Source organism: Apodemus sylvaticus, chromosome 6 (assembly GCF_947179515.1).
Source record: "Apodemus sylvaticus chromosome 6, mApoSyl1.1, whole genome shotgun sequence".
In the NCBI taxonomy this organism is placed as follows: Eukaryota; Metazoa; Chordata; class Mammalia; order Rodentia; family Muridae; genus Apodemus; species Apodemus sylvaticus.
Window position 1 is genome coordinate 48,549,760 of NC_067477.1, and position 24,137 is coordinate 48,573,896.

At 43.1% G+C, this 24,137-nt stretch overlaps 1 protein-coding gene across 4 annotated transcripts in view; it reads right to left on the minus strand.

Moving 5' to 3' along the window:
• The window catches only part of Hif1a (hypoxia inducible factor 1 subunit alpha), a 44,173-nt gene extending 43,075 nt beyond the window's left edge, over positions 1-1,098 (minus strand). For 3 of the 4 annotated variants that reach the window (XM_052185662.1, XM_052185661.1, XM_052185663.1), the window contains exon 1: positions 696-1,098. In XM_052185662.1, coding sequence (XP_052041622.1) covers positions 696-730 — 35 coding nt within the window. In that variant the 5' untranslated portion in view covers positions 731-1,098. Of the gene's footprint in view, positions 1-289; positions 449-695 lie in introns of those variants that run through there. The other variant, XM_052185665.1, reaches the window with a different exon arrangement.
• Between the last annotated feature and the right edge of the window lie 23,039 nt (positions 1,099-24,137).

Below are 24,137 nucleotides of genomic sequence, written 5' to 3' on the forward strand. Positions count from 1 at the left end.
CATTAAATTATCCGCCTAAGTTTAACAAAAACTATCCGTAAGTTATTTTCAGAAGTGAACGGGGCATACACATATTCATACATAACGTCTGGGCTCTCCTGACAGGTGATGCAAACACAAGTTGTAGAAATTGGAAGCTGTTTAAAATGATGCCATTTCCCTAAATCCCCGTTACTCTGATATAGGCAAGTTTTTCCAGATTACAACAAAACCTGCACGTGCAAACTAGAAAGTTAGCATCTTCGGGTCCCCCCCCCACCGCCGCCCCCGAAGAAACTCCCTAACGTACAAAGGCAGTGGCGGCCGCGGAGCAGCGAGGCGGCTCGGGGGAGCCCCGGGTCGGCCTCGGAGGGCCTCGACCCCAGGAAGCTGGCAGCGCGCACAGGGTCCGCCCGGGGCCGGGTGCTGGCGGCTAACGCAGAGGACGGGGCGGGAAGGCGCGGGAGCGAGGGGCGTACACGACCCGGGCCGGCTCGGCCGGATGGGCGCGCGGGGCAGGCTGGGCTGCGACGGCACGGGGCGGGTGTCCGGGGCGGAGACCCCAGCCCCGCCGAGCGCTGGGCCCGGGACTCCCACCCCCCGCGCCAAGATGGCGACGTGGACGGTGGGGGAGCCCGGCGCGTGAGGCTGGGGGGGACGGAAGGGGAACGGAGACAAAAAAAGGCCAGCCCACGGAACGCGGCGGCCGGGCTTACTTTTTCTTCTCGTTCTCGCCGCCGGCGCCCTCCATGGCGAATCGGTGCCTGCGTTGTCTTCCCGGCCGGCGGCCCCCGGGCTCGCTCCGGCCTAAGCGCCGGTTCTGTCCGCACGCGCAGAGAAAGGGGCAAGTCCAGAGGCGGGGTGCGAGGCGGGACGCCCCTCGGGACGGCGAGGCGGGAGCTGCAGGCTGCGCTCGCCGAGCTCCGGCTCGGGTTCCTAGGCGCTCCTCCGGTTAGCTTGTCAAGGCCAGGCCAGACACTGCCCGCGACGGCAGCGAGGACAGTCCTCGCGTCCCCTCAGACGAGGAGGCTCTCTGTGCACTGAGGCGCTGAGGCAGCGGCAGGGGGCGGGCAAGGGCGGAGGCGCGCTCGGGCGCGCGGCGAGAGGAGGGGAATCAAGGGGTGCGCGCGCCCGCTAAGCCCGACGCTCGCGCCCGCGAGCCCGCCTCACCTGAGCGGAGGCGGGTTCCCGGAGAGCCAATGGTGAAGGACGCAGGCGGCCAGGCCCCACCCCAGCCCACGTTGCTCTCAGCCAATCAGGAGGAGGTCAGCTGAGCCCCAGCTGGGACGAGCTGCCTGGCTCACGTGCTTGTCTGTGTGCGGCTAGGGAGGGAAGAGAAAGGGGCGACCTACGGGTGCGGCTGAGCCCAGGTCTGGGGACTCTGCGCTTTCAGAAGAGAGCTGCGTCTGGCTTTGGGAGGCGCTGCTGGAGCGAGTGGGTTGCCAAGCCTGGGTCCGAGCCTGGCTCACACCGCCCGACTCTCTGTGGCTCGCTTTACTTCTTAGCTGCGTGGCTGGACCGAGTCGCCGCCCATCCCGCCAGAGTTTCCAGTTGCAAAAAAGCCAGCTTTGCATTTTTGGCTGCCAGCCCCCCTGGTGGTATTAGAGTGGGGGTCCCTTCTTCCCAGGTGACCTGACGCAGCTCAGTCTCCACTCTCCGCCACAGAACAAGGGACGTCTCCAAGTCATTAAGATTTTCTGGGCCAAAGTTTGACTACTGAGCAAATGCAAATAAAAAATATAAAACAAATCCCTCTTGCAAAACCTCTCGAGGGGACTGAAGGTGCAGGGCCATTTAAAAATAAACTATCTTAAGCATTTACAATTAAATTACAGTTTCAATAAGTGAGAGCACAAACCTGAATTTGAGTGACAAGACAGGAAAAGGCATTGAGTAGGCTTACTTTGCTTTCGTGTTGCTTAAAAAAAAAAGACAAAGATAATCTTAAACGGACGCAGAAAAGATGCAAGAATTGTTTCAGACTGAGTTTAGTTCACTGTTTAGACTGGAAGAAGGAAGAACAAGTCCTCCAACCTCCAGACCTTGACAGGACTGCTCCCCAGCTATGCTGGGAGTTGTGGATTAAAGCAATCACTTTTGGTAGGTCTTTGGAAGCATAAATGTTAGGTCTGTGGGTATAGTGTTTGTTTGTTTCTTTTTAACGTATTCCAAGCCCAACAGAGGAACACTGAAGGTGTGCACACTTGTACATTCTCTTTCTCTCTCTCTCTCTCTCTCTCTCTCTCTCTCTCTCTCTCTCTCTCTCTCTCACACACACACACACACACACCTTAGAGATACAGCTGAGTCTGAATCTGGGTTCTCTGAAACTGACCCAACACTAGACTGTTTAATATCTCTTCTTTGCCTTGTTAGTGCGTTGTTACAATCTAACTTTGGGTGTATAATAATGTAGATATCTGTGATAGATTTAAATTACATTCAAATCCAAAAACAATGCCCTCTAAAAATACACATAATGTCCAGGTCTAATAAGACAATAAACAATGCATAAAGCATCTCAATAGACCTATAAAGATATGATTACAGCTGGAGATTTAGCTCAGTAGTAGAGCATCGGTCTAGCATGCACAAGGCCCTGACTTTAAAAAACGAAAGTTAAAACTATATAAATTGATTTGAACCCTATTTTTGTTTGAAATCTAGAATATACCTCTGAAAGAGCTACAGGGAGTATATAAAACGGGTAAAAGACCAAAAATAATTACTGTTTTTCATTTTGTTTCATTTTTAATCATGGAAACAATTTTTTTAAGTGTTCTTCACCCTGAAAATACAGTGTGAAGAACAATGACTGGGGAATCCAGAGTGAGCTTGGCCGTGCTTCTGTAGACTGATCAGTTTTAACTGTTCAAAAATGCCAATTGTGTTAGTGTAAATGCTTATAGACTCCCTTTTCTTCTGACATTGTAACTTCCCAGAATGTTTGCATCTCTGTAAATTAGGGCAGTTTGCTGAAAGCACCAATTGTTTCTTTTCTTATAACTTAAGCAGTTCTCACTGGCCAGGGATCACTGCTGTAGAATATAATGTTCTTGGAATAAAAATATGAGCATTGTGTAATAGCAGGTCCAACTCACTTAAAAGTTTTTTTTTTAAAATCATTTTGGAAAGTTTAAACACAATGATGACTCAGCAAACAAGATATTGTTGAATAAGTATTACAATTTCCCCAAGCTTCCATTCCACTTTGTAAAAATTTACAAGTGATGATCTTTTGTGCATGGGGATAAAGAGATACAACCATGGAGAACAATAATATGTAACCAGGTAGTTAAGTTACAAAAGTGTCTAATACTATCTCCTAATTCAGAGAATCCTGCTAGCAACAGAACCCTAAAAGGCAAATTTTCCCATTGAATAAAATAAAAATCACTCTTCTTTATGAGCTACCTATTAACACATGCATTTCTGTTGCTACCAAATAAGTACATCTGGGTGAGCAGTCTTCTTTCCTCCTTTCACAATCTGCCCAACTGTCCAAGGTCCACTCCAACTCACTTTTGCAGACCTTACTAAGGAGTTTAGGAGAGCATTGCAAAATGACTTCATTGGCCTTTGACCTAATTGGCAGTGATTCACCAAGGAGTCAGTGTAAAACTTGAATTTAAGTTGCTACAAAAAATATGGAGTATTGAGCTTCCTGAAAGTGAAACCTACCAAGTGCACACAGTTTAAAGGACATCAAACTGCAGGGAAGATGAGTGATGTGAAGTGACTCCTGGCTTAGTATTGCATCTGCTGTTGCTCTTCCTTTTCCTCCACTTCTTCCTCTCCCCGACCCCTCCTCCTCTTCTCCTTCTTCTTTGTGTATTTGTAACGATAACAATGATAAAAGCAGATAATTTGGGAAGAATTGTATTTAGAAAATGGAAGTATACATTTTTTTTCTTGACAGGAATCAAAACAAAGTAAAGATGTATATTGTCCGAGTTTATGCAAAATACAAATAGAAAATTGGAAAGTAGCGCTTTCTCTTTATGAAAGTGACACACCCACGGAGGTCAGAGGACAACTGGAATTGTCCAGGTCAGGAGTCAGGAGTCAGTTTTTCCTTTCATCCAGAGATGGAGCTCGGGCCATTGGGTTGGCACAGCCAGTAATCTTACCCCTGCTCTATGTAACCAGCCTAGATAGGCTTCTTACAAAAGAATTCGCAAAGAAATGCTTAGAACTTTCCTGTTCTCTGTCTCATATGCAAAGAGCTTAGGACCTGTTGCTGGGGGTATAACTGATCGGTAAAACTGTTGCCTAGAGTGTCTTGGTGTCTTGTACCAACAAAACCAAACTACACTACACACACACACACACACACACACACACACACATACAGAACCCAAAAATTGTCATTTCCATCTCCATGACAAGGGACAAGCTAATCAAACTGAAATCTATAGTTATCTAATCAGAATTGAAGTCACAGAGGAACTACTGTCCTAAAAGTTAGAGATAGTCAGATATAGACAATCACAGCTCATCAACTGTCCTAGTTGGGGTTATCATAGTTGCGATAAATACCAGGGCCAAGGCATCTTGCTGGGGGAAAGGGTTTATTTGGCCTATGCTTTCAAATCAGTGCTCATCACGGAAGGAAGTCAGGGCAGGAACTCAAACAGGGAGGAACCTGATGCAGAGGCCCTGGAAGGGTGCTGCTTACTGGCCTGCTCCTCGTGGCTTGCTTAGCCTGCTTTCTTATAGAACCCAGAACCACCAACCCCGTGATGGGACCACCCACAGTGGGCTAGGTCCTCGCCCATCAATCACTAATTAAGAAAACTCCTTGCTTACAGCCCACTCTTTCAAAGGCATTTGCTTAATTGAGGTATCCTCCTCACAGATGACTTGGGTCAAGTTGACAAAACTATCCAGCACACCAGGAGGTCACAGTTAACTGGGAGCAGAGCCAGTGCCACTGCCAGAGATATATGAGCAGGAGCACTTGAGACTGCAGTTCAGGACTCATTGGTCACAGCACAGAGCAACTTGCAGACTTAAAACTCCAGGTGCTCTCTCCCCTATGTACTTTCCTTGAAGTTTGCTACTTTAAATTGTCTGAATTTCCCTCTAGGAACACAACCAGCTCCAGCTATGAACATCTGAGACAAATGTCCTTTTGCTTTTGTCAAAGGGGTATGCACGTGCACATGCGGGTGGTGTAAGATCCTTTACAAATGCTCTTAGACTAAGAGAAAGAAGAAAGAGATTCAAAGGGAGTCTGTAAGAAGCACCGAGGGGGAACAAAGGGTAATGGAATCTACAACACGACATGAAGCAGGAGGGGCTACTGGGCAGGAGGGAAACCAGCTAGCTGGGGACCAGGGGAGAGAGGTGAGGGCAGGAACGGGGTGTGATAACATGTATACATGAAAGTGTCACAGTAGTGGGGTCTACCAAAGTCAACTAAATCTAAGCAAAGGGAAACACCAATTCCAACCAGTTCTAACCTCACACATAGGAAAAGGGAGATAGATACTCAGAGCAACAATACAACTGAGACCCAATCACAGGACTGCAGAATGCTGCCCTACCCCTCACCTTAACACCACACTGGAGTGCCTGTCTGTATAATAGCAGAACGCTGCACCTAAAAGATCTCCAGCCTCCCTCCCTATTGTGGGAGTGTGTAAGGACACCCAAAGACAACATGGTAAACAAAAACATAGACAATAGAGGAGATTTTAGTCTCTAATTGCTTCAGCACACAATAACAGCCTAACCCTTAGTCATACTGAAACTGTATACTATATACTCCTGTCTACCACGTTCCTAATACAGCTCATCTGTTTTCAAATAAGAAGTGCCAAGGCAAAATAAAGGGGGGGGGGAGAATAGAGGAGGGGTCGGACAGATAGCTCAGTTGTCAAGTGCTTATGGCTCAAGTATGGGGACTTGGTGGGGTCAAACCCACAATCCATGCAGAGAGTAGCTTGTTTCTGTAATCCCGGTGCTGGGAAGGTAGAGGGAGGAGGAGCCTTGGCGGTCACTGGTTAGAAGTCTAGCCAAATTGGTGAGAGACCCTATCTCAAAAACAAGACAAATAAGGTGGTAAGTGCCGGAGGAAGACCTGATGCCAACCCCATGGTTTCTACAAGCACACGCACACCCATGCATGTGCATCTTCTTATATATGTGCTCTCTCTGTCTCTGTCTCTGTCACACACACACACACACACACCAGCCATGGCTAGAAATGATGAGCCAACCACCACCAGAATCAGCCTTAAATGCAGAAGAGAGCAGGCATTTAACATAGCCAGTTAACACATTACAAGGTGTACTGGGAAACGTGCACAGCAGGCAGCATCAGGTGACTAATGCAGGTACAGTACACAAGGATTAAGAAGAACTCCAAGTACTGGCCATGAAAATACAACATCTATGGTGGACTCATCAATAGACTGGACCCAGCAGAGAAGAAATGCATGAGTTGGAAGATTTGTCAATACAAACTTTGAGAACTGAAATGCCATGCGAAAAAGAACCGGGGATAATTCCTAACAACTGGGCATAGAATAATGACAAAAGGTGAAAAGAAGCTGTAACAGGAGAAGGGGGATACTGGAAAATTAATAGCTCAGGATTTTTAAAAATTACTGACAAAAATCAAGCCACAGATGCTGGGATTTCAGAGAAATCAACCACAAAAACAACAAACAAACAAATTTGGCACCCAGCAATAATGTATTTAAACTGAGGAATCAAAGAAGGCGAGCCAGAAGAAGAGCCCTGGAGTAAAGAGATGAGAGAGGACACATCTTATACAGAAACAAAGATGGGAGTTGCATCAACATTTCTGTCAAAGCCATCCTAGCAAGAAGACAGAAGGATGGAATATTTAAAACGTCTGAAGGAAGAAAAGATCCTCCCACCAATCTTAAATTTTATATTTGATGAAATTATTCATCAGAAGAGTGGAAAAGTCAAAGTGTCCTTCTTGCTTCAAAGCAAAGTCAGGTCAACTTTCTCAGACAGCAAAACTAAAGCGAGTTGCTGTCAGGAGACCTGCCTGTAAGAAACGCTGGAAGATCTTGAAAATAGCATAGATCTGAAAACCGACACCCCGTAAAAAGGAAAAGCACAGAAGGAATGGAGTAAAGGAAAAGAAAACACCTTATTCTTATTCTTGCTTACCTTTAATTGCTCCAACACGGTAACACTTTGCCCAGAAAACTGGCAGAGAAAATTGTATTCTGGCTTCTTGCCTCCGGGAGAGAGGAATGAACAGCCCAGCGGTGGAAATGGATGGACAGGAGGAACGAGAAACTGGTATAAGTCACTCACATTACCAGTGAGGCAAGATAATAGTTGGAAGTGGACCTGGATTAGTCATAAATGTATGTTGCAAACTCCAAGGCAACCACGAAAAGTTTTAAAGTAGAATACTGGGCTGGGGATAGGCTCACTGCGGTGATTCTCAACCTGTGGGTCGAGACCCCACAAACCTCTATTTTCAAAAGCTATTTACATTATGATTTTATAAAAGTAGCAAACTTACAGCTATGAAGTAGCAATGAGAACAATTTTGTGGTGGTGGTGGTGTCACCGCGACATGAGGAACTGTATTAATGGCTTGAAGCATTAGGAAGGTGGAGAACCTCTAGCTTAGTGGATTAAGTGTTTGCCATTCAAGCAAGAGTTTGGATCCCCAGAACCCATTAACAGCCAGGCGAGGTGAACAACGCCCGTAACCTCAGAGCTAGGGGAGCCCGGATAAGTGAATCCTGGAGTCGCTCTAGCCGACTAGCCTAGATGGAGAGCTCTAGATTCAGGGAGCATCCTAGTCTCAAATTTTAAATGCATGAATGAATGAATGAATGAATGAGTAAATAAATAAATAAATAAATAAATAAATAAATAAATAGGTGGAAAGTAGTAGAAAAAGATTCCTGGTGACAGCCTCTAGCCTCCACACATGGATGCACAGATAAACACACATACACACAAACACACATACATACACAAACACACTCATACACACATACATACTTACATACATACATACACAAACACGCACATACACACACACACTACACTCTTGCACAGACATACACATAAAAACTCCTGAAACAAATTACCCACTCTAACAAGGTTGCAGGATACATTTAATATATGAATCAATCTTCCATGCATAGAAAAATAAGCAACTAGATGTGAATTTAAAACAGTATCACTTACACTAGCACAAAAAGGAGCTATACCTGAGAATAAACATAACGAAATCTGTATATGATTTACAGGAGGCAAGCTGCAAAATTTTGATGTTGAGCAAGCACAAAGAAAACCTGAAGAAATGGGCCCGTGCTTCACAGTGGTGAGGAGGCGACTGCACCACCATTAACGCATCCCATTCAACCCAACTGGTCTGTAAATTCGATGCAGTTTAATAAAACCTTCAACTTTTACTTCAACCCTACTTTGTGATTATCACTAAACTAGTCCTAAAATCAATAAGGTAGATACCAGAACAGAGACTACAGGAGAAAAACAGATTTAAAAGAGTGACCCCATCTGACCACCTCTTACTATAAAACTAGAGTAATCAAGACAGTGTGGTGTTGGCAAAGAATAAACAAATAGACCTCCAAGACTTGACAGCCCAGAAACAGACCCACATGAAATGACCACTCCATCTTTGACAAGGGAGCCAAGATAATTCAACAGGGTTTGGGGTGTGTGGGAAGAAAAGGAGTTTGTAGGAACTCTTCACTTTCTGTTTAATTTGTGGGTAAACCTACATTTTCCCTAGGAAATAAAGTATAATGGCTAAAGGAGAGAGAGAGAGAGAGAGAGAGAGAGAGAGAGAGAGTCTTTCAAGGCCAGGTGTTCAAATTTTGGTGAGAAAAATAGAAGGTTTAAATTTGTAGAGATGGGACCTGATAAAGGGTTTCTTTGACTAGAGATGAAAGTGATACTTGGATATTATTCTGACATCACAGTCAGCTGAGGGATTCTTAGAAGACACAACTCAAGAGGATTCTAGAAAGGGAAGTCATGAGAGAAAGGAACATGAGTCTCATCTTTGAAAATTAGTAGTGACTTCTCTCCTGACCTAGACACTTGCAAGACTTCACCGTATTTCTTCACCCATGGATTAAACTTTGAATTGCTAAATTCACCCATCTTAAAAGTAAACGGCGTCACCATCTCTAAGGAAACACATGAATGAACAGAAGGAATGTGTCTGAATCTACCTTCCCTACCTCCAGCCCTCTATCACACACCACACCAACATGTAAACTGAGATCACGGTCCTCTATCTTTCTATTAAGGGTCCATTCTATTATAGTCAAACAAAAACTTAGTTTAATTTGCACACTTGTGTGTTGTTTGAGAATTTTAAGAAGCCAGAACGCTTTTTCATCTTGGCAGTTCTATAATCTAGGATTGGTACCAGATACATAAATGCATTTTTTGCATACTAAATCTGGGCTATGGATTTTATCCATGCTTTCTCAGCAAAGCTCTACGATAGCCCAGTGAGGTGGGGATTCTGATGATCATGTTATGTATTAGGAGTTAATGATTAGACAGGTAGAAGAACTAAGCTGGGAGCTAAGGAGCAGGAGAAATGGGGTTCTGGCTCATGCCACACCCTTTGCTTCTTAAGCCACTGTGATAGTTGTATGGGGAAGAGCTCAAGGGTCTGGAATATTTTAGAGTACACCCCTGGAATATAAGGGGTGTGCTCTAAAATAGTCTATCTACTATTTAACAACATTGTAAGTGCAGTATGTATACCTAAGTGAGGTATGCATGTGGCTAGAGGCATTTCAAATGCAGCAAACGAGTAAATGAGCAAATACTTTAAGAAAAGTCCTCCTGACAGCTCTGCTGGTGTCTAACTCATGACACCAACGCTGTCCATCATAAACTCTTATATGTGTGTTTTCATCTCTGTCTCCCTCCCTCTCTCCCCCCCCCTCTCTCTCCCTCCCTCCCTCTCTCTCTCTCTGAGTGTGTGTGTGCACTCAGAAGTCAGAAGGGGTGTTACATTCCCCCAGAGGTGGAGTTACAGGTAGCTGTGAGCCATCTGACATAGTTGCTGGAAACTGAATTCTCATCCTTTGAAAGAGCAGCAGGTTCTCTTAACCACTGAGCAATTTCCCATGTCTTCTTTTTAAAAAGTTTTAAAAAATTTTCCTCATGTGTGAATGTGTGTCCATGTACACAGGGGTGCATGTATGGAGGTCGGATGAGAAGTTTTGAGAGTCTTCCTCCAGCCAAGTTTAGTGGGTCCTAAACTCTGGTTTTCAGACTTGGTAGCAATCACCTTTATCCACTGAGCCATCTCACAGGCCTCTAACACAAAATCTTAAACTTAAGTTTTCTTAAAATATAATTTTGTATGTGTATTACTTTTGTTCTGTGACTTTATAGGAGGGGTTCTCAATCTTCCTAATGCTGTGACCCCCAAACCATAGAACTATTTCTTTACTACTTCCTAACTATAATTTTGCTAATGTTATGAATTATAATGTAAATATCTAATATGCAGGAAATCTGATATGTGACCCCTATTGAAGGTCTCCTTGACCCCCAAAGGTTCTCAGCCCAACCACTGCTCTATGGAGTAGCAGGTTTGTTTGTTTGTTTGTTTGTTTGGAGATAAGGTTTCTCTAGGCAGTCCTGGTTGTCCTGGAGTTCCTTTGAATGGAGAAGGCTCTCCTTGAACTCACAATGATCCCCTTGCCTCTGTCTCCCATGTGCTGGGATTAAAGGTCTTCTATAAATTAGTTTTTGAGCAAGAACTCTGTAGCTGACAACACTGTGTCTCAATGTCAAAAGGTTAGGCGTGACTTTGGGGGTCTAAATGATTATCAATCAGCATTAACCCTTGAGTGCTAGGAGGTAGAGATCTCAACACTATACCTACCCACCAGTCAAAACTTCATAGACACATACAAATTCAACTTCTCCAAAACATTGCTGATAACCTATTTGCTGATGATCTTATCATTAACATTACTAGATATTTTATATATGGTGAAAATGTCTGTAGCCAGAATAAACTACGTGGTGTGTGTGGTGTGTTTTTGTGTGTGTGTGTGTGTGTGTGTGTGTGTGTGTGTGAAACTGTACATGTTGAAATCAGATGATACCTTTGGGTATTGGCCTTGCTATCTACCTTGAGACAAGGCCTCCTTTGTCACTATCTATGCCAGACTAGCTGAATATCTTCAAGGATTCTCCTGTGTCTGCCTCCCACCTGGTTGTAAGCATACTAAGATCATGGACTGACAGTGCCATATCAGGCTTTGCATGTGTTTAAGGACTTGAACTCACATCTTTATGCTTGTCTAGCAGCCACTTTACCCATGTGCCATCTCTTCAGCTCATGAAAGATCAGTTCCCATTGCAAGCCATGATTCTGCTCACATGGAGATAATTTATCCTCACATAACATTCTTTAAATCAGACACTTACAACACCTGCACACATCGGTAGCAGCAGGAGGCAGCACAAGGTTATGCCAGGACCACATGTACATTGTATGCAAATAAGACTTGATTTGCATCTTATGTTTATTCACATTTCTCTTCACTGTGAATGAAGCCATGCATGGCGTCTGTACCTGTTTAGTCTGTACTTCATAAGCTTTGCTAAGTTTTAACTTTCAAATAAGATTTGTACATGTTTACGGTAGTATGTGCTAAACTGGCTCATTGCTTATTTATACTTATTTACTTATATACTCATAACATACCTTTTGCTTAATATCTTTACTGTCTATGCAGTCTGTATGTTTTTTTCAAATTGTCACATATCTCACAGGAAAACATATTCATATAAGTTGATCTGTATATTCAGGCCTGTGTTGTTCAAGGCTGATAGTAATTGTAAGTTGGGCATTCTATTAGTCTGCATTTTCTGCTCTTTCCTTTATGTGCAAATGATAAGATAGTATACATCATCTACCTGGTGACTTTATTACACAATGTTATTGTTGGATATTATCTCTTATAAGCTCACATACAAGTGCATTTTTAAAAAAAAATATTTACTTATTATATGTAAGTACACTGTAGCTGTTTTCAGACACACCAGAAGAGGGCATTTGATCTCATTACAGATGGTTGTGAGCCACCATGTGGTTGCTGGGATTTGAACTCAGGACCTTCGGAAGAGCAGTCAGTGCTCTTAACTGCTGAGCCATCTCTCCAGCCCCAAATACAACTTTTAAAAATCAGGTTTCATGTAGCTTAGGCTAGTCTCAACCATCTATGTAAATCAGGCTGGCTTTAAACTACTGTTTTTCTCACTTCTCCCTCCCAAAAATTAGAAATACATTGTACAGCATCACACCTGGCCTATGATGAAGCAGAATATGAAATCACAAAATTTTTACAGTTAATGTAAAGCCTTTGATATTTATGAATAATGGTCATTTGAGTTTGATCTTAAATTAAACTACATTCCTCTAGCTAGACTGAACAAAAAAAAATGTTTTTACAGAGAGGCAAAGTCGATACAGTTTTCTCTGGGAAAGATATATTAATTTCCTCATATAGTTGTATAAGCTTTCAACCTGAAATGAATTACAAATAGAGAGAATTGCTTCCCTAATTTAAAAATTAGTTTTTACATTCCTTAGTCTTCACTGTCTATAGAGATAAGACTCCGAGTTTACATCACACATAATTTCTCACCTGCAAGAATGCTAAGTCTCTTCATGGCAGATGATTAACAATTTCACAACCCGGCATGAATCAGCTTAAATTTGATCTGACTTTTGTCACAGTGAATTGTAAAAAGTATCACTCTTTGAATTAGTTTTTAAATTTACTTTTATTTTATATATCTAGGCATTGTCTGCATGTATGTCTGTGCATCTTGTGCATGCCTGGTGCCTGTGGAGGCAGGAAGAGAGAGTCAGACCCCTGGCACTGGAGTTACAGGTTGTAATTCACCATATGGGTTCCAGGAATCGAACCCACGTCCTCTGGAAGAACAACCAGCGCTCTTAATCACTAAGCCATCTTTCCAGCACTCTAAGGCTTCTATAATGCAGGAGGAGTTTTAAGATGGCGTCTGCTGGAATTTGAGGATGTTATGGTCACGATACAAATTAATATCATGCAGTTTAGTTGAAGCCGGAGTTTAAATTTGTTCCTGTCTCTAGAGGACACACATCGTCAAGCTTTAAACACGATCTGCTGACATCTGGCCAGACATGTCTAAAGCAGAGGCTCTTGTTGGATGGCGGATGCTCCAGGGCTTTTGTGCTTTTTCATTCTCCACAGCAGTGTCTCTGTCTGTCTCTGTCTCTGTGTGTTTCTCTCCCTCTTTCTCTGTGAGTATCTGTCTGTCTCTCTGTCTGTCTCTCTGCTTCCCCCATCCCCTTGCCTCCTCTCCTCTTTATGTCATAAGTTAATAAGTCCATTTGATGGAAGGTGAGTGAGAAAAGTCTCAGAGTGAGTCTTAGGTTGGAAGTGCCCACTTCAACAAACTATTTGGGTGACATTGTCACTCTCCCCAAAACAACTGTGGTTTCCACCAGAGGAAAAACACTACTCAAACATTAAAAATGCCACTGAATAAAATACTCAAAAATATTTTCCTCTAGATGTTAATTTCCACTGGAAGTTGCATCTTTTTATTTTTTTTTCCCGGTCAACTGGGATTTTAAAGTAAGCAGTTAGAATAAAGCTTGTAAGAGAATAATTAAAGCAGACATGAAACAGGGATCTTATATTGCTTAATATTTATCTTAGCTTGGTTTTCTTTCCATGTGCCCTGAGCCATTGGCAATTCATATTTTCCAAATGTTGTGTGGATAATGTTTCTCTTTGATTTTCTTTTTCTTTTTTCTTTTTTCTTTTTTTCCTTCTGGTGGGTAATGCAGAACCATTAGCTGTTTGGTTCTTCCATTGGAAAACTTATAAAATTTCCTATGGTTAAGTGTGTCAGAACTTGTCTGTGAAGAACTGGAGTCAGACACAGGAACCTGATTAATTTTACACCAGGACTTGCTAGGACAGGTTGGCTCCTCTAGTGTCTAGCTGTCCTGAGGAAGCCACATCTCTCCAGAGTTATCTTATGATCAGAGATAATATTAAGCGTACGCTGTGTACCAAACTTGGGGGTGGGTCTTGGGAATTATAGACACTTCCTGCAGCTCCCTTTCCCAACGCTTTCTAAGTTCTGACTTCAGCTCCACACCCACCTTTGCTCTACTCTTCTGGTGACTAACAGAAGACTGTCCTGTGATTGTTGGCTTTGCTCTGCATTTGGAAGGTCAAGTCTGCTCCCTTGAACTGAGTCATCCTTCCAGCCCCTTCAGGTCACCAGGCGGCAGGACCTCTCTGGTTATGTGTGTGTCACATTTCTCCAAATCCTGTCCTGTATCCCATTAGCAAGGTCTGTCATAACTAGGTTCAGGGTCAAGTGTCTGCCTCAAGGTCTGGCTGAAGTACTTCCTTGAGACTTGTTGCTGCAGCAAAGACAATTTCAGAGTGTAGTTAACCTAGGAAAACACTGTAGTATCAGTGCTATGATATGTGTATAAATCAAAACATAAAGTAACAACTATTCTATTGTATCTAAATAATATCTCTATTTGGTTAATTAGCAGTGATCAGGTCATGAAGAGTCATGCCTGCTCCTGAGCATTTTTCTAATCTCTGTTCTTTTTCTTTGGTGTGACTCTGTCTGGCTATATTTCATCTGTCAGTTGGTTGGTCAGGCAGATTTGGTCTAACCTGTAGCCTTTACTGGAAATGTGAAACTTGCGTATTACTTCAGGATGAAGAGGGGGAAAAGCAATAGACACTTCTAACTAAAGGTACCCACTGTTCAGACTAGTTAGTGTTGGTTGTGGGCCCCATAAGCAAGCTTCAGAGAACATCTATAGCCTTCCAATTTTACATCTATTGTTGCAACAGGCTGTTAAGCTCTGTTGTGCAGTGATGGGTTGGTTTAATTGTCTCTATCTCCAGTTTCCCAAAGACTGCCTTACCCAGATACCATCGTGTTGCTGTTTTACTGGGCTCCGTGAACATTGCTGGAGCTCAGGAAATGAAGGATGTTATACAAATGTCACAGTTTCCTTGCAGACCCAGTGAATGAGTGTGTCAGATGACTGTTGGTGGAGATAATCCCGGAACTCGAGAGAGAAAGTCTTGGAGAACATTTCTATGATGTAGGGAACTGAGCACGTATGTGGACCAGGAACCTGTGTTCTGCCAACGCCAATCTAAATAATCCTTCCTCCTTTGGGGCTCAGCTGAAAAATCAGGGAGTTGAGCTAGGCAATCACAGAGTCCCTTAAAAATGAATCATTTCTAAACTAGTTTGTCATGGGTTAAAGGTGTGACTTGGTGGCGGGAAACTTGTGCATCAAGGATGAGCTGTGGGCCCAATCCCAAGTACCACTAAATAAATGAATAAAGCAATAAATAGATAAAATAATCTCACACAGTCCCCAGAGACATAGATTCAGGAACACACAGCAAAGGTTAGAACTGAACAGGCAGACAATATTAATTTGGTTAACACTACAAAATTCCAAACCTTCCACATGGGATCAAAATATTGAATATTTTCATAATTCTTTCCCATGCATCACCCTGTTTGGTTTTCAAAGCTGCCTTGATACAATATTTAATTACAGTGCACTGAGAAGTCGGACTACAGAGTGAGAACACGTGGGAAAGGAGGGAATGTAGAAGACTGGGCCTTCAGACTATCAGTTACAGTTTGTCTCTTCGTCCAGACACACAGCATCTTTTCCAAGGACCATGTAATGACTTGATCTAAGTAGGCAAACGCTGAAATTCTAATACAGCTATGGACAGATACAGGCAAATTCCTTGTCGCCTGAATTCATTTGCACGTAGTCCATTTAATTTGATTTATGCAGACACTGATATGCTTTCAGGGAAAAATAATTGGAATAATGCTAATGGTCAGGTTTCAGGCATATATAGGTCCCCTTAGGCTAAGAAGAGCCCAGTGGGAGATGGCTCTCCAAGCAATTTATCCTATAGGGAAAAGTCTTGGTATAATAGGATGCAGCTACAAAAACTAAGGAGTTGAGCAGAGTAATTCTGTTTTGTTTTTAAAGGCATTAAGTGCTTAAGCAGTCTTGCCAGGGGACTCTCTAGTACGATAAGATGCAGAGTGGATGCAGAGTAAACATGAAGACCGTAGAAGTGCATGACAAGGAACTGTACTTGGTGTAGAATATTTTAAATGTGACAGCATTTTAAATTTTACTGTTTTATTCTGTTTTATTTTATTCCTTGAGACATTGTATAATTATGGAGATCAGGCTGACCTGGAACTTGCCATGTAATTAAGGCTAGCACAGTCCTCATGCATTGGCTGGGATTATAGAAGTGAGCCACCCTGCTTGGGTCAAGCAACACTGGAACCTATCTCCAGCTGATATTTAATTTAGCAGAGCCCCTGCGTGGCAGCAGCCAGGCCCATTAGAAAAGTGAATGTCCTAGACTAGCAAACTAATGCATGTGGGACTCTCCTGGGGTTCTCAAGAATACTTCGGAGAGTTGAAATTCCTGACTAAGTAGAAGGAGGGGTCAATTCTACTACTATAATGTGGCACTGGGTTATGAGACAGTGAGTGTTGTTTTTGGATATGGGGACAAGTTAAGCCTTACCACTCCAGCATGCTTTCTGATTGGAAATTCCTAACCTATATGAGCCATCAACTTTCTGTAGCTTCTGTATAACATGAAATATTTTTTCACCCAAATAGTTGAACAGTTTTCCAATGAAGGTTGCTTAGATGCACCTTGTCGAAAATTTGTTTTTCTTAAGTACTCCATTAAGTGGATAGAATCTCAATCATAACCATAAATGGTATTTCGTGCTTGCTTGTTCCCTCTGCTAAATCTGCATTTTCTTCATTACCTAAACAATGAATTATCATATCAAAATTTTTACAAATCTTGCTGCCAGTTGGTTTCATGAAATTATCTGACTTCTGCATGTAGGAAAAGGGTTGAACAGTGTTTCCTATCAACACTGCATTGTCTATAAAAGCAGTCACATTTTCTATCTCCAGTGCAAAAATGACAGAGATGTGAATTAATATATTTTTTTCCGTGTATGGATGTACTACAAAGTTTAGTGCAAGAGCTTTCAAGCGCAGTACCCATACTTTGTTCTCGAGCCATCTAGTTCCCTAGTAGTACTTAGGTTTCAGCAAACCAAACTTTTTCTGTTGTCTGAGACGGCCTCACTCTCCAGCTCACGCTTGCCTTCAGCTCCCAATCTCCCCATCTTAGTATCACCAGTGTTTGGATTACAGCTCTGGACCACCAAGCCTGGCTCAACCAAATGGATGCTATAGTATTGTTAGCTCCTAAAGAATTGGCAGGCTCCTTTCCTTGTGCTCTCAGACATCACGGGAATAGCAAACAGTTGTCATGAGAAGACTTTTGTTGTCAGAGCTGTTTGGTCAATCTGAATGGGAAATTTTTGTTTGTTATGTGCCAGTTAATTGCTTTTCAGTGTTCTCTGACAACTCCCAGACATGTCTCCAAAGTCAGCCGCAGACCAACTGTTCCCATTCTACAACGCTGGATCTGCTTCATGATTGCAGACTCTATACTCATATGTCAGTCTCCACAATTGTATGGGCGTGGCCAAGGTTTATATTGATTTCTAAAAGATGTTAAGACCCAATCATTATGTCATTGTGTGTGCCTTTTAAACTGAGGAAACAATGATGCTGCATTCTTTAAAATTATATCTGAAATTTTTGGAATTGGTTTTTTGTTTTTGTTTTTGTTTTTTAGAATTTTACATATCATCAGGATATTTTTATTTCAAAAGATCAAGTTTTAATGACAGGACACGCTCAACTAGAAAAGAAGTATCACAATATAAAACATACAACAGTGACTAAAGCTGAGTGGGCTTTCAATAAAGTCTTTTGTTGATAGGAAGGTACGTTTGATATTTCTTTTTGTTCTTGACATAATTAACGATGAGCTAAAGGATTTGTAGGGTTAAATAATAAGGCATAAAGTACTTTTTGAAACACAGGTTGATCTTGAACTTTATCTCCTTTAGGTCTCCATGACTTTGAACACGTAATCTACCTGCCTCTGCCTGAAAACGCTAGGACATAGACATGTACTGCCTGGCTAAAAACTAGTCCTATTTCATTCTCAAAATCTAACCCATGGGGGAAAAAAAAGCACAAAGAATTGTAGATAGCATTCAGTAAGCATGAAACAAGCATCCAATAGTAGCCATCAGGCCCTCGAAGGCTACATCTCCCTTCAAGGTCAAGAAAGAGCAACGAACAGGAGGAAGTAAGTGTGTGGGTCACAGACTTCATCGGTTGGTTCTGCAGGCCTGACTGATCTCAAGCACCTTTCAACATTTCCCATGAAGTCAGTGTTGATATGTTGATGCCCAAGGAAACACGGTAAGAGAAATGAAATATGAAGGAATAAGATTATCAGATAGGGTTGAACTTTAGAGAATCACACCATTATAATACTCGAGAGGCATTTTTTCCCCACTCACAAATACACTTTTGCCCCATTGTATTCAATAGCACTATTACTTAAAATGCATATGGCAGAAATATTTAGGATGAAGAAACGTTATCTGAAGTTCACAGCAAGTTCTAAAACGCAAGTATGGCATGAGGCCGTACCTTCTGCTATAAAAACTACAGTGCATCCAAATAGTTGCTCAGCAGGCTTGTGGCCACCATACAACCAACCACAAGGCCTCAAGTGATACTGCAGCTGGAGCTGCCCAGCATGAGATGGACTCATTCAGACTCAACCGGGAATGACATCACATGGTGGCCCACTCAGCCTTCTCAGGTGCTCGGTTGGCACATTCAACTGTGGCTGCTGAGAATGTAGGCTGGAAGCTTGCAGCTCTCTCTCTAGCCACCTCCTGTGGGGTACACTACAGCTGGTAGTGAGCTGATTGCCGGTGAGCTGGCATGCACAGCTTTCCCACTCTGAGGCAAGTTGGAAAGGTCAACCCAGTTCATGAGCTCCCTGTTACTTAGCTGAAGTCTCAGTGACAAACAGGTTGTACCACGGTTTCTCCCATGCACGTCTGTCTTCTTCTCTTTACAAGGGCATCATCTCTTTACAGTTCTGCTCAAGAAATGTTTTTACTGCAACTTTTGGGTTCCAAGTATGTTTCCAGAAAAGCCAACCTCAGGAACTACGCTAGAACTTAACCCAAATTTCCAGACGAACTGAGCTTAGCAACCTGGTGGTCACAATTGCAAACTTTGTTCCTAACATTTTTGTTGTCAATCTTAGGTAAAATAAATCTCTATTGACTCGTTCGTGTTTCAAGAAGTTTCTTTTGCTGTACAAACCTATATAGAACAGCATCAGAGAGCTGCAGAAAGTACAAGTATTTATCTCTAAGTGCAAAGTGGATTGATCCCCGCTCCCTACCCCCAGGGGGAAACAGGAGTGGGAAGCAGAGGAGGACATGACAGTTCAGACAAGTCAGAAGCTAAAAGGTTTCTTAACCCTTGCACAAAGTGAGATCTCTCTGAAGTTATCCTTGTCTTAATGTCTCCAACAAATACTTGAGTAGATTAAAAAAAACATTTTAATACATTGCTACTATTCATTTTTATAAAGTGAGACTTTTAACTTTATTTCATAATTATCCATCCTAAATAGCTTAACTTATAGAAGAGATTGACCTGAATTCATCCCTCTGTTGTTCCAGGACAGCCATTGATGCACGTGCGTAGATGTGTGTGTGTGCGCGCGCGCGCGCGCGCGCGCGCGTGTGCGCATGCTCGCTGCAATGAATTCTTAGCCTTGGGGGATTTTATGGCTTTGTAAGTAGAACTGTGTAAATTTTGAAAAAAATTCTTTGAATACCTCTCTCAAAAACATCCTTAAAAACACTACTTTGAGGTCAGAATTTCTAGCACACTACTTAGGCCCACTAAAAGTCTCTTACACAATAACCATAAAAATTAAGATTCACTTGATTGTGGGCAAAACCTTCTTTACAGGTCAGGCCCTGTAGTCATTGTCATAGGAACTCCAGATTCATATCTGTAAATAAAGAGCAGGGTTAAATAAAAATATATACTTGGTCTCTGACCTGGTTCCTGTCACAGAACTCCTGAAGCCTTGTAATTTCCGGAGTGATTAGGGTTCTTGATGGATCTCTTGCTCCCATATTTCTGTCTTTGAGCCTGGTTTATGACACAGACCCACCCATTTCCTGGGATCTCCTGGATAAGAGCATCTTGTATTCCTACAAAGTGACTCTTGTCCCTGGGCCAAAGAAATACCGTGCAGGATTAGAAATCGAGGATTTCTGATAACTTCTGCTCCATCCTCCAGGAAGGCAAGAAGAGTTACTGGCTGAGCTAACAGCTGATCCTGCTGATGGCCTAAGTTGCCTAAGGTATGAAGTTCAAAGAGCTTCCCTGTTGGTGAACATGCCCATATGCCAGGGTGGCACCACACATCAGATCCAAAGAAACAGAAGCCCCTTCCTTGGAACCCCTCTGAACCTTGCTTTACAGAACCTCTTCATCTGGCTGGTCATATGTGGTACTTAAAAAAAATCTATTGTGTTAAGTGAGCAATAGTAAATAAATCATTTCCTGTGTTCTGTTGGCCATTTTAACAAATTATTGAATGCAAGGAGGGAGTTGTTGGAGTCTCTGAGAGGTTGGCACAGAAGCAATCTGGGGACTGTTGTGGCTGAAACAAACATCAGGGAGCAAACAGTCCTGTGAGGTCGAATCCTTCACCTCCAGTGTCTGATGCTGTCACATGTCACAGCATTGGGTGTAGAACTCCCAACCAATGACCAAAATCTGGCTGTCATGGGTAAATTCTCATGCATTTTGGTCACAGACGTGTTTCGTGTTGAGTGTGACTATAGAGAAGAAGAAAAGCAGTTTGCTCTTCCTACATGTCTGATGTCAAAGTAGACTGCTGAAAGCAATGTAGGAGCAAAGCGGGTTTTTTCCTGTTCTACAGGATGTAATTTGCTTACAGTGGGGCCAAATGACTTTCACCCAGAAGCTTCCACAACCAGAACTTTCTGTCCTCCCTTCACGCTTTCAGGGTGATGATGTTGTCATCTTGCTGATGTTTGTAAGTCCAGAAATGACTTACAACCACTTGACCTAGCAGCCTTTTGCTTTTACAAAGTAAAAATATATATTCCAGGGGCTAAAAGATGGTTCTCTGTTGGGAGAATTGTCTGGCATTATAGAGGAATCAGGTTCAATCCCCAGCGCCGACGTGGTATCTCACCTCCATCTGTAACTTCAGTTCTGAGGGCTCTAATTCCTATTTATGACCCTGGTGGGCATCAGGCATGCATGTGGTGCACACACAAAGATACTGGCCAAACATGCATACACATAAAATAAAGTTAATAAATCTTTTTTTTAAAAATGTAGTACATATTCAGTGGAAACCTCACTGAGGATTTCAATCTTTCCCAGGCTGGTGGTTTGTCACACATTACTCTCTTGAAAGATGGAGCAGCAGCATCAAATCACAACTGCCAAATAGCTTCCTGCTCATGAGAAGAAAAACCAACAATCTCTGGTGAACCATGCTGCGAGGTATCACGCATAGTTGGTTGTAGGTATAACATGTATTTACAATGTGTGGTATTTCCAATTACAGTGGATGTATCAGGATAGAGTCTCATCATAATTTGAGGAGCCCCACCCCATAACACTAGAAAATTTAAAAAGATTAACTTACATTCAGTATAACATTAAGTGTTTTTCTCCCTTTTGGTTTTCTAATTCCAAGGAACTGGGTAAACATTTTCAGTATGTATAGAAATTAAATTGTCTGGGTAGTTCCAGCCTGTTCGTTATTGTTCAGGTTTTCATCTTTCCCGTCTCTCTCAGCAGCCAGGAATGCCAACCCTTCACACAAAAACTTGAGGTGTTTGGAGAAGAACTTGCTGGACTTCCCTGCAACCCTCTCGGCAAAGCCAGCGGCATCTGCTCCCTTCTTATCTCCCTTTGCTCGGCAAGAGATGCCTTTCCTGCCCCCAGCACTAATCTCAGCTGCCCCACCCCACCGGGGACAGTAACCATCATGCCTCCTCCCCTTCCTCCTCCCCCACCTCCTAAACTCCAACACATTTTCCACTGTAGCCTTCCCAATGCAGTCTAGATATTGCCTTCTCAGAGAAGTCTTCTCCAGTTCTGACCACTTTACCACCTCTTGGGTCTGGGTGAGGCATCCCATAAAGCATCTTCCCATAGAATTGCGCACGTATGAGTTAATTAAATTAACAGAGGTTTGGAAGGTATGATGTGCCCAGAATGTACTAGGTAATTAACATGCACTGAATAAAATGGAGCTCTTGTTCTCAGGAAATTTATATGCCACTTTGGGAACCAGAAAGTAAACGCATGGTTATAATAAGGCACAATTAGCTCACAAAAGAAGTGTGTATGGGGGACACAGAGAAAGGACTCGGGTCCAGACTTGAAGCGTGAGAGATGATTATTTGGGAAAAGACTCATCTTAGATGTGAGGAAAAAATTAGATTAAGTGAGGCGGAAGTAATGGGGCCTAGAGGGAGTGGCTGGGAAGAGAAGAGAGGGAGGGAATGAGGTTTGGGCGGCCTGGTAATGACAGCTTGGCCTGGGGCTGGAGAGATGGCTCAGTGATTAAGAGCACTGACTGCTCTTCCAGAGGTTCTGAGTTCAAATCCCAGCAACCACATGGTGGCTCACAACCATCCGTAATGAGATCTGATGCCCTCTTCTGGTGTGTTTGAAGACAGCTACAGTATACTCATATAAATAAAATAAATAAATAAAGACAGCTTGGCCTACTCAGAGTAGCGAATGTCCCTATACCTTTTCCGGTCACTCTCTGACAGAGTAGACACTGCTTGAATGGCGGAGCAAGTAAACAAGGCTGAAAGAACGAGTCAATATCTGATAGGAGGATTTAAGCAGGAGGCTGACGTCACCCAACTTATGCTTTATAAAGATTGCTCTGTACAGAACCAACTGACCCGGACTTATGGGGACTCTTAGAGATGGGGGAGCCTGTAGGGGTCTGACCTCTATGTTATGGTTGAGTAGCTTGGTGTCTTTGTAGGAATCCTAACAGTGGGAGCAGGGGGGGAGGGGGACTGTCCCTGACTCTTTTGCTTACTTGAGGGACCCTTTTCCTCCTACTGGGTTGCCTTGTCCAGCCTTGATCTGATGGAACGTGCCTGGTCTTGTAGCTTGTTATGTCGTGTTTGGTTAATGTCCTTGGAAGGACTGCTTGTTTCTGAAGGGAGGTGGAGGGGGTGGATCTGGGAGAGAAGGGGAATGAAGAGGAGAGGCTGAGGGGAGGGGAGAGAGGAGAAACTGAGGTCCAGATGTGATTTTTGAAAGAATTAAAAAAAAAATTCCTATGTGAAAATGAACTATAAGGAGACGAATATATAATCATAATAGGAGATGAGTGAGGAGGGTGCTATTAGGGATGACGGTGAGCTGAGAGACCACTGTGTGGTTAGGAAGGAAGACAACCGGCTGTGTCAGATTAAGGACACAGAGGTCAAAGGGCTCGGCAGAGGAAGGAGAGGAAGGAGTCAAGGTGAGGTTCAAGCTTCTGACTTGAGCGTGCTTGGCAGCAATCACTGAGCTGGGGCTGATAAGGAGATCTCTGGAAATAGAGGCTGTGCTGTGGGGAAGATAAGAAGCACAGGGTGTGGCTTTTCTGATTTCTTGAGACTAGTTACCTGAAAGAAGCCATTTAAAATGGGAAGGGTTTGTTTTGGCTCAGGGAGTACAGTCTTTTACAGAGGGGTAGGGCTCCCGCGGGGGCAGGGTGGGGCAGGACCCCACAGCAATGATTTAGGATGTGGTACCGGTCAGGGAGCTGTGATCCACTTCCTCCCACTAGGTTCCACCGTCTAAAGACTCACAACGGTCTAAAATAGTACCACTAGGGTACCAGTAGGAGTACACGTTCAAAAATATGAGTCTGGGTCGGGGGGCCATCTCACACTCAAAACGTAACACTCAGTTTTGAATGTGTACGGCGCGAGCGAGGGTGGTAATGACGCGGCCGGCTTGGAACACAGACGATCTTCCCCGTTCTTTCTCTGCTTCGTAGGTGTCACTGGGAATCACTTCCTAGCTCCAGTTCTCAAGTTCTCATGTCAGC